Below are 12256 nucleotides of genomic sequence, written 5' to 3' on the forward strand. Positions count from 1 at the left end.
AGTGCGATCGGCGTTTATTTAAACTACGAACTGTCTCACAATAATATTGTCGATACTGTTAAATCAAACATTAATTTATATATCAACGTGAATATGAACGGACAAACTCTATATTGCGGAAAATAAGTTTGTTTATTCACGCAACAAACAAATCTGTGTGCAATTAGCAAAGAGACGCTCAGCGCGTTGACGCCCGATTACGAATTTCTCGTGTAAAAGGAACAGCCGATTGAAATGTGTTTTTCTTTTCAGAGTACACCCAACAAACACATCAAACTGTCTCCTCGACCAATTCAAGCGTGTCAGCAACAAAGTATCACAGCATCTACGGGGAAGCCGTCCTCGCCGCGGCGAACGCGCAGCGATGTCAAGAAGTGTCGCAAGATCTACGGCATGGATGCACGCGACCTATGGTGCACCCAATGCAGGTGGAAGAAAGCCTGCACTCGTTTCTGCAGCGAATAGGCCAAGCGTCCGCCCCGTTCGTACGTCCGTGGGCGGAAACCCTTGTCAAGTCGACCCCAAAGTTTGCCAATGCTACGTTGAACATTAGCGCCAACTGCCAAATGCCAATCATCATCGGAGAAACGGCGTCGTAAAGACTCACACTCGGAATATGCACAAAATCGTCGGTCATCGCTGCCCGTAATACGAAAGGAATGTTTTATGATAGAATGAGGAATTGTCCTTGTATTGTCTGTATTCCTTTCATAAAGAAATAACAAGCGAGAAATTCGCGTGAAAGCAGCGTCTCTTTTTTCGTTAGTTCTCGTTGTTTATGCAAAGAGATCAAGATCTATGCAGATTGATCCAGACGACGAGTCGATCAACGTGAATTTAAAAAGAAAACAATGATGGTTAGCAGGTGATTCTAAAGAGCCAATAGTCATATGCGATATAATACCTTTCTCCCAGTCTATATTACTCATAGACGAGGTTACGACGGAAGGTTTATCTAAACCGATTTCCGCCCGTTCGTATTTTGCACTTGGCAAACTCCCAAATTGGGTCCCCTAATCTATCTTACGCGTATCGAGAGACATTTCGATTAGCCGGTAGCGAATAAACTGGCGTGCGAAGCGAGGTGACCTTAGACTGTTACATTTTTCGCATTCGGTAATGAGCGTAAAACACACACACATACACACCTCGCTTCCGCGTGAATTCGCAAAAAAAAATCTTTTTATTTGATCCGAAACACGCACTCGCACTCGGAGCGGACACGCATGTCCTTCGAAATGCTGGTTCCCGAACCGTCTCTTAGGTCATTGCAATAGGTCTTTCTTCTTCCGCTAAGAGCGCGAATGTGATGCGCTCTTGATAATGACAGAATTAAGAAAAGGTTGTCGTCGTTATCCTCAGGGACGACGCCGTATCTGTCCGGTCCCTGAGGAATAAATGATCGAATCTAAGAAGCGCGAAAGGAAGAGCGGCGTGTATTGACGCCCGGTCCAATCGATTACGTTCATATAAGAAAATGGACATGTTAGAAAGTCTTGCGTAGACCGCTATTAAATGTGATATTGTATCTAAAATTTATCGGATCTATTGTGGTTCTATCTCTCTCGAACAGGGAAACACATGTGAAGGTAGACGAAAAAGCGTGAGGGAATAAGAAATGAAAAAAAAAAAGAAACCAAAATTTTATACACCAATTATACTGCCAGATAAATAATTCAAAAAAAAAAAAAATTGTTGTTCAAAATACCTCTCTTACGCGTTAGAGAGGCATTATATGTTGCACGGCATGCGTCGCGCCGTATAATAATATGTACCGGGCTTAGCCTTGTTAGCCTTCAAACGACCTAAGATCGTATTCGCCAACAGAGGAGCTGCGCATAAATTGGAGTAGGCTACGTAGTTGAATCGATCGATCTTACTAAGATCTAGCAAGAGTCTCACACATAACACGGCCGCCACTGTACTATGTTATGTCGTCACGCTACAACATACCATCTCACCACCATACAACGCTACACACATACACACATACGTAGACATATACAAATTGCGCGCGAAAAGAACGATGACATCACATTTGTATGGTCTACGTCACTTCTTTATACTCCTTTCTCGCTTTGGATCGTTTGCGGGACAATTTCTTTATTTTTGAATCGATTATGTTAAAGTACGTTTTGATCTCGATCATAATTTTAATGTAGCAATAACGGACGAATACTTTGACAAAAATTTTATACCTTGACGAAGGCAAAAATGTTTCGCACCAAGTCGTAAAGAATGATAAAAATCTTTTAAGGATTTATGCTTCATCGTTGCAGTCACTTCAGATTATGAACAATTGTATTTAGATAGAATAGATTTAAAAAATACAAGTTTTCTTTATTTCATTATAACTAATTCTAGAATATACACGTGGAGTCTCTGTCAGAGCCTCATATGTGTGTATCTAAAATAGTTTATGTAGCGGCAAATATTTCCAAATCATTGTGCAGAAATCATATTTGAACCATTATTCCAAATTCATTGTTCGTTTGGACACGGCCGGACCTTTTATTTATTTTCAATTAGCTTACTCCTCGACTGCTTGCAAAATAATTTTTCTTTGACTGCAAAAAATTTGTAAGATTACGTCGATGCGTCGACATTATCGTGAGAACATGTCGAGTATTATCGCCGCTGCCGGCGCTACCGTGTTCCGCGATCGCGTCTTTATTGCAAGCTGCAACTTGTTTTAATTTATCTCAATTATCTCAATATAATCTGTCAAATGTAATACTTTTATTCAATTTTCAAGAGTTTTTCTCTCAATTGTACGAATAAAAATAAAAGAAAATATAGTAAAAATGCAAGATATTTTTTTTTACACATTTTTTTAGCAGTGTTGAAAATTGACTCAATTTTATCTACTTAAATAATTTATAATTGTTTTTGGAACTTACATCGAATAACATCTATATCAAGTGTAAATGAAATATTAAGTATTTATGACGTAAGTCGTCATTTATTTATCTTAATTTACATACAAAACTTTTCAAGTTGTGACTGCATAATCTAATATGACTGCAGTGATGTAATCAGGAATGTTAACGTTTTTTTAATGCAATAAATGACGAAGATGTTGATTTGGTGGAAGAAAATCAGTGAGACGTCGCCAACATGTACTATATTGTAAAAGTACTATAAAAGAAAACGACACTCACTTAAAAGTTTCTTCCAATTTCCCCGAAAAAAAAAAGAATGTTTATAATTTAGTCTAATTATCTATATATATTTAGTATATATCAATTACTTTGTACATTTATGTCTTGTATATTACGTGTATTATCTCTTGTATAATACATCTCTCATTTTATATAATTATTGATGAATTCAGTACGTAGTAAGAATTAATATATTTTAATGTTGTTTTATTGATAATAACGTCACGGGATTCAGATTTTATTAGCATAATAAAATGTCAATTACAAAATACGTTAATCAAGTTACGATTCGAGAAAAAAAACGAAAAACTATTAACTTCGTGCGAGATATGTCAATCATTTTAAGTTGCGTTCGAAAAAGTAAAGACATCTCTTGTTGTCAGTATTTCCCGACTTTTTATCAATAAAAATTTTTATCTGTAATTAAAATCAAATCGCGATTGTTTTAAAAAAAATTATCGAGCGCAGCGATTCTTACTACTTGACGTAATGTTGTCGTCGCACAGAAAATTTAAATTTGTTTCTTCCATTATGAATTTGAACGCTGATAATTGTTTAAGATATGGCTGACGATAGGCGCGGTATCGAATTATGTATTTGAAACATCATCGTGTGTTAGATTTTATGAAATTAAATATAATACTTACACACAAGTATTATATCGTTGAAAAATAGTGAGTGTTGACATGTTGAATGCATTCAATTTTTATACAGACAGTATAATAGATAATCACGATAATGTAGAAGATCATTGACAAAATAATTGCAAACTGAACGGTTAAAAAGTACAGATAGCATAGAAAATAATTGCCGTCCATGCAGATTCCTTCCCCTGCGATCAAAATTGTTATATTCTCGATATAAATGTTATATCGACACACAATATACCAAGGACAATATCTAAACGGAAACTATTAGAGAGTGATATTATTATTTAATACTTAGTTATTAACATGACTCTTCTGTCGTGATTTTATTCTATGCCGTCTGTACACGCATGCAGTAAATATAACGTATTAAAAATAACAAAGTGTGCGGCGGTAACATTGAAACATATAAAAGTCAAAAATTACTTTTTAACGTTTTTCTACGTACACACACATACACACACACACACACAAGTTTTTTATTATAAAATATTTTTTTATAATTATTTCAAGATCATATTATTTTTAACAAAATTTTTAGTTACATTTTTCCCTTAATAGAGTGCGTGATGTGTTTTACGAGATATTGATCTAATCTTTCTTCGAAGGTCGCTAGTTTCTTATTTATTTTTGAACACTTAGTGTCGTGTATGTACCGCTTTTCTTAACGTTAGCAGCACTTTCGAGTTAAATACAACATCAATTGTATGTACAAACTCTACAGCTCGAAAGTTGTGTCTAATAATCTAATAAGCGAATGTGGAAGAGAGAGATTAAATATACATATATAGGATTATATACATATATGTGTATATATATGTATGTATATATATATGTATATATATATATATCTGAATGCGTTTGGCTCACACACAGAAAAATTGCTAACTTTAGACGTGAAGACATACAAGATGCTGAGTATACATGAAAGCAAAAAATGAAAACTTTTATGACTATTTCTGGACTGTACCATTAGCGTAAAAATGCTGATCACCGTTCTACGAAACTTGCACAGAAAATGGTAGTTGTCAAAGCTAAATATATAAGCTGCAATAAACATTTACGAAACAGATTAGATTTTTATAATTATTTATTTACGTCATTTGTTATATGTCTCCTCGATGTATCTCACTAAAATCATTGGTCTACAGATAATACAACACAAAATGTAATATATGATTTAATTTCTACTAGACTAGAAGTATAAAAAAAATTATACAACATATTATAAAATGTGATTTAAAAAACATTATTTCTGCGGGGTGTTATATATTAATGACCAACGTTATATTTTCTCTAGATACATAATATGTGCTTAAAAATAGTTAATAATAATTTAAATCGTAAATTACACAATATATATGTATATATTTTTTAATTGAGTTAATATTTGAAAATTACTATTTCTGAATGTGTTTTTCAAATTCAGAATATATAAAACTCTTAATTTCCGTTACAATTGATGTTTATCTTTATTATGTATTTTTATTGTTGCCTATGTTCTTATAAGTTTAGTAATTTTTACAATTTCTTGTTTACACGTTAATTAATTCGACATCTTATATGCACAACTTTGACAGCTACCATAACGGCTTTCCCAAGTTCCGCAGACAATGTGATTCGTATTCTCATACTAGAAGAAATGTTGCATTCTCAATCGTTTTGCCCCCAACTATATTTAAGCGAACGTTAGGAAAAACGATAAAACGAGACTCAATCGCCAATCGTAATTATTCGTAAGATAAACAATACAAATCGACTTACATTTCGCGATAACAATAATGATAATAATAATAATAATAATAATTCAGCTTATTCGCTGATTGTTTAAACTTCCGACTCTCCGTTATGATGCGGCGCGGTGGTGCGAGATCGCGCGACTGTCATCATGCGCATTGCAATAAAATCTCGATAATCACATAGAAAACTCGTATAAATTTATTGTTGATCCTATTGTGCACAATGACACGAGCCGACAGATCGCACAACAAGTGCTAAGAACGCAAGTTTCGTGTGTCGAAACGAAATGTCGCGACGGAAAAGAATTTTGGCAATTATCTAAAACGTGGAACATGGCACTTTTGCGAGCGTAACAACAAGTACAAGCTTATTAACTGTGCCATTATTACGTATGCCAAATATTCTCCACTTACCCTCACCGTGTAATAGAAACAAGCGAGAAAGGAAGAAACTCCTCTTCCGCGACGGGGAAGACGAGATTCCACAAGCGTGTGAAGAAAGCGAGTGGGAAAAGTGCGAACAGACAAGATTCATAAACATTTGTATAAACGGAAAAGCTTTACAGATTATAAAAAGATATACCTCAGGTTTATTTCATACAAACGTACAGCTTATATAGCTCGTTGTCCCGCTCTAAGCGATAAAACCAATCGGGATAATACATTTTTTGTATCGTTCCATTACACGAATCACCACGTTAATTAATCGCTTCGACTTGGACGACCGACTGATCAACATTGAACGTTACAAAGTAATATGTATTTCTCGCAATGTCGATGTCAATATTACTTAGTCTAATCTCGCAACGAAAGTGTGTTTGTTGCGACGGTTCGGGACACTTGTTGTAACATACATATAGAGAATGCATCGCAGTTTTGTTTTGTTTATTTCTTTTTTTGTTTTTAACGGCAGCCTGAAAGTTTTCGAGATCGCGCGTCGTTGTCGTCGTCGTCGTCGTCGTCGTCGGCATATCTCTGCTATGCAGCCTATAAAACTAAATATTAACTGTCGGAAATGAAGTCCCGTCACCCCATTTCAGGCACGAAATCGTAATGTGGACATTGGCGTCGCTCACCGAGATGTTACGGTCGATGTGTAAACGAGTTTTACGTTTGGAGTACGTCGAATGTTGTTAAGCTCTCAATGCATCTCTTTCAAAAGAGCCAAGCCAAACTGCACACATTTGCGGCAATCCGACGAATTCCGCAAAATCAGATTAAAAGCCGAAACTTTCGATCGATTCGACTTATACGAGTAGTATCGGCAAGAGATTCGTGTCCCTTTTTTCAGAGGGCACCCAAACACACGGAAAACACGATGATCGCTCCTCGGGGTTAAAATCATATATATATATTATATATACAAAGCTCTGCCCAGCGCGTTCGCCGAGATAACCGAAAGAAGGATTACGTTGCGGATTCGAAGCTAATGGCCGGGATTATCATACCAAAACGATCTCATATCGATTTAATGAAGTGTAATTTTCACCAGTATGTACGGACGAGCGGGGTTGATGTGTACTTCAGATTATGGAGTAACACGGGAGGAAAACGTCACGTCAGAAAAAAAAACTTACAAATTTTTGAACAAAATCAAGAATATATTTGACCAAATGAGAAATTGCATCTGTAATAAAAAAAAAAAAAAAGAATTAATCGAAACTTCATTCTCGATTTTTTAACCAATAGTTTACATTTGAATGAACAAAAAATAAGAAGACATGTTCCAATTTGCCTGTGTTGTCTTTGCCCGCAGGTTCGGGAGAAGACACCGCAGAGACGGTTGTAAATAATGTGCAATGTCTCGCAGAGCTCTGTTTGGCAATTTGCACAACATAGCGAAACATGTGATCAAGCGAACATCTACTCTTCAACATATTTACAATTTTTTTAAAACGTTCAAAGTTACGTCGAAACTAGCACGTGAAAATGACTACATTACATTATTTAGTAAAAAAAAAAAAAAATCGACACTTGTTGCATCTAAATATTGGTTTCCTCTCTTTATATTTACTCGATATGTTCTCTCTTTTTAATTGAATAGCTAGCAAAAGATGAGAATATTTATTCGCGTTCGCGTGTTCGCTAAAATATTTTTACAACACAATTGTTTTGCTTCATGACGTCTTATCCCAGGTTACCCTATCGTAAAAAGAAAGTTATTAAACAAACGATAGTATCTGCAGTATACGACAAAAAATGGTATTTCTAACAAATGATTTTTTCAAATTTTAACTCATTTGCTAAGACCATTTGCGCTCGGCCGACCGTACAACACAAAGACGTATATAATATTATTATTAATATTATATTATATATATTATATATTATATATTATTATATTATATTATATTATATTATATTATATTATATTATATATATATGATTATATTATTTTTATTAATTATTATTAATTATATATTATTGCATTCATCGTCGTCATTTTCATCTTAACCCTTAACACAAAATGATTTAGCGTTACTTATATGGTACGTTAAGCAATTGTTAAAACGCAAAATCTTTATTAATATTACATTAGGTGGACCGTTACTATTACTCCGCGTTAAAAAAAAAACAAAAAAAAAAGGTGTTTTAAGATGAATCGTGTGTTTCAAGTGAATCACAAAACAAACATTGAGCAAACCATGAGATCGGAACAATCTCGCAACAAGACAGGTGCAACCAGCGACTTTGTCACTCTTATATCTCTATATCGCTACAAGAAGAAGCTTCTATTTATCAATAATGCGTATAATTATTAACGCTGTGGTTATGTCGCATTATTTGACATTCGATTATTCTAACATATATGACTGAAAACAAATTACGATGCAACGTTAATTAATTACGTTTGAGTGTAAATTTTATCGTTAAGACATCGTAATAAAGATATCTATAACAAAACCGTACATCCACTTAGTGATTTATTTTACCAGCTTTTGTTAATAATAATAATAATATATAGGATACACGTTTTGTTCACATACGAACGTGTAGATAAAAACTTTCGATAAAATTTTACGACATAAACGTTTATGTATAGTTTGTACGTTACAAATTTAATGTTATTTAGAAGAATCTGTTTTGTTTTTTATTTATACACATTTGTACGTTAGCGCATTTTTTATGAGTACCTAATTATAAAAATATTGATATGAGAATTTTTTAATATACTTAACGAACAATAAGCTGAAAAAGAAAACATAGATAATGACAGTCTTACGTGATAAATGACGTATCTTTACTCCTTCTTGATTCTATACATACATACATACATACATACATACATATATATATATATATATATATGTATACACACACACACACATATATATATACACATAACATTATTTTAATAAACAGAATAATAAATTGTAAAATCCTAAAATTTAAGTCTTGGATCCGCAAAATTTTCCGTAGACGTACCGCGATATCGACGCTAATACTCACGGAATATTGAATAATGTTAAACAATTTAGGGATTAACAAATAAGTATTGTAAGTCGCGTTTTAATAAGTACTTCATGTTTTTCCGAACATGCGCTGTGAGTATCTCACAATACTTGTTCTTGCTCAATGCATATACACGACTCGAGTTTCGTGCGCAAATATCGTCACCAAAAAGTAGTTCATATTCATCGCGCCGGTCGTCAGTACCTCGGTACTTACACGTGATAATGAGACATAATCGCAGCTTTCCATAAATCCTTCACATACTATATACTATAATCTCTCATCGCATAATTCTTACTTTAAGTCTGTATATACACAATAGCGTAACCGATACCTCCTTGTTTTACGCAAAAAAAAAAAAACAACAAAAAAAACTATTTTGAACACTCAGACTATGGCGATTCATTTGAGTGTGAAAAACTACCCGTCGAATATGACGGACGAAGGTCTATCCGTCTACGACGATATTGCTGAAACGGACTTAGAGATTGTAACTTTCGTAATAAAAGCAAACAAAAAACCTACTGTTTCTACACGATTTATATAAGAAAAAAAAGCACAACAAGCGCAAATATTCTTTTGCTAATAAATGCATATCTTGTGGATATTTCGCTATCCAAGATTAAATATGCGTTTTAAGATATTATATTATACTTCGAAAGCACGTACAATATTTCCCGGATAAGAGTCGTTGGTTTGGGACCGGCGTGCGATAATTAATACCGGGGTGAAAGATCGCTTGTACATTCCTGGGATTAGGCCGTAAAATTTTTCTCGGCCGCTTACACCGCCGCGAATGAGAAGAGAAAAAGAATTAAAAGTGTGAAACGCGATTGCAAAGCGATTGCATCCACTCAGCACCGTGACAACGACGCAACTATAAGAGCGAGTCAAAGTGAATAAATAGATAGCTCACCTCCGCTATAAAATCGGGTCGGTCATAAAACTGTCAAAGTTTTTATAACTGACTTATTTTTCTTAGCGGCAAAGAGATAGATGTAGGTGTGCGACTGCGATCCGGGATAAATTCGCGACTACTATTCGGGTGATACTGTATACATATCGCGACTAGTAGTTTTGTAACATACAGAGAGATACCTGTTGGACACTATACTGCCGAATCTTTGTATTTTATCCGTTCGTCGGTGTTTCTCTTCTTCATTGAAAATGCATATATTTGTAAATCACATATATAAAAATCCAACGTAGCACGACAACGAAATAAACTCGTGGTCAAAAGCCGATATATGTATAGTAATACTATATAAATATTAATGTATTACACATGCGATAAACTCAAAGGACGAAGTAGATAAAATCACGTTCGTTCGTGTATAGTGTCGAATCGGATTCTGTATCGTAGCCGCGACCCGAAAGCTCATGTGAAAAAGATTTCAGAGAAAAAATTTCAATGGAGTCGCGCGCAGGTGCGGCATATGTAATTGATCGTGACGAACAATCGTCGTTGCGTTAGAAAAAAAAAAAAAAACATAAGAGTAGTGTCTTAACGTCTTAACGTGTAAACATATATTGATATAATAGCGAATAGTAGAAATGAATATGCGCGCAGAGAATATAATAATACACGCTGTAAATTGCCTTCTGCAAAACTGGCATTTTTGGTTCGCAAGATTTAAATAATGTAGTTTGTCACCGTGACCACCTCTAAGAAACCGGAGAAAAATCGCATAACTGCTTAGCAAATAGAGTATATGAATGTATATGTATATAAAGTGCAAATAGTGCTACGATATGTAAAGTGATAGCGCAAGCTCCTTAGAAACCCCAAATTTGATATTTTGTCGCTGTACATGCATTGAGAATAGGTAATATGTGCAAAATATAAGTATAATCATTATCATTATCATCGTGAGAAATTCACACAAATTCGTGCAACGAGATCGAATTCCTAATCTCTCAAACCAAATTTAACGTTATATATATAACTCTTATTTTTCTCTCTATTTAACTTATATATTTATTAAACAGATATTAAATTATCTTTCGACGTAAATAACGTTTCTTAGAAATTTACAAAGGAAAAAGTTTATCTCTCTTCTGTCTTAGTTGTAAAAATTAAGATGAATATTTCGCTGATGCGGGACGCATAGTTTTCTTTTTGTACGGATATAGCGCATTGTAGAACCGCTGCGCGTATTATTATTATTATTAATATTACGAGTAATGTCTTAATACAAAAACATCACGTACAATTCGGGCGTGCGATAAATTTAAAATAGATTTTTCCGAAACAGAATTAGCGTCCGTCCAGCGAAGTATTGATGTATTCGGAAAACAAGAAATTAAAAAAAAAAAAATTTTTATAGTTAAAAAAACAGACCTTATTACGTAATTTAAATGTTTACAAATTTTTTCTATAAAATACAATTATTTGGTTTTTGAGAAACAATTATGTCGCTGGTAGCACTTACGATCATCCTTATATTATTACACGCATATATTTGTATGTGACAATAGAATAATATTTGCCGTTAACAAATGTTACATTTATTCATCTTTTTAATTTCTGCGAATGGTACTTCCGCGGTATTTCAAAGTTTTATAAAAATAAAACACTTTACCTGCGTCTCAGAAATGCACGAATATATTCTGAACTACATAATTACGAACTATAATTTCTCGTTTAAATAATAAAGATACTTTATATTTTTCCGAACGATATCCCTATATCTATATAAAAAATATGCTAAGAATCGTTTTATCGCCAAGCAACTTTTCTTAATAAAAATCCATACAAAAATCAACGTGACTATTTGACTTTTTTTTATTTCCTTGTGCATTATATATGTGATATTATGCAATAAAGAAACAAAACTAGATTTTAAATTAATTCTTCCAACGCGCTTTTCCTATTTGTATATTCTCTATAAGTTTCCCAGTAGAGTTTCTGTCACTTTCCCGCTTTTTATTTGTAATAGCAATGCTCGATTTATTTTTTGCGCGCGCGAGGCACTGGATTCTTTTCTTTGCACTGAGGCTGAAAGAAACTGCACTGTAATTAGCTCGTGCAGGCAACTTTACCCTCGTTTGTCCAGTACAGTTTAAATAGAGCTTTGTGCAGTCTCAGTGCGGAAAAAAAGACAGTTTTTTGCGTGTCGCAAGCAATAAACACGAAGTGCCTAAAGACTGCACTTTTTTTTTAAATAAGTGCATATAGGAATATATATAGGGAGTTTTGCCGTCTGTATTGTCGGTCATGAGCCATTTTTTCATTAAAATAGCCGTTCTGGTTGTT

At 34.0% G+C, this 12256-nt stretch overlaps 1 protein-coding gene across 2 annotated transcripts in view; it reads left to right on the forward strand.

The window, feature by feature from the left end:
• Window positions 1-7514, forward strand: part of LOC109859213 (zinc finger protein 395) — a 77846-nt gene extending 70332 nt beyond the window's left edge. For both annotated transcript variants that reach the window (XM_020437223.1, XM_020437224.1), the window contains one exon: window positions 253-7514. In XM_020437223.1, coding sequence (XP_020292812.1) covers window positions 253-465 — 213 coding nt within the window. In that variant the 3' untranslated portion in view covers window positions 466-7514. The remainder of the gene's footprint in view (window positions 1-252) is intronic.
• The last annotated feature ends 4742 nt before the right edge of the window (window positions 7515-12256 follow it).

The sequence above is a fragment of the Pseudomyrmex gracilis genome, unplaced genomic scaffold (assembly GCF_002006095.1).
Source record: "Pseudomyrmex gracilis isolate BER0280 unplaced genomic scaffold, ASM200609v1 scaffold_248, whole genome shotgun sequence".
NCBI lineage: Eukaryota > Metazoa > Arthropoda > Insecta > Hymenoptera > Formicidae > Pseudomyrmex > Pseudomyrmex gracilis.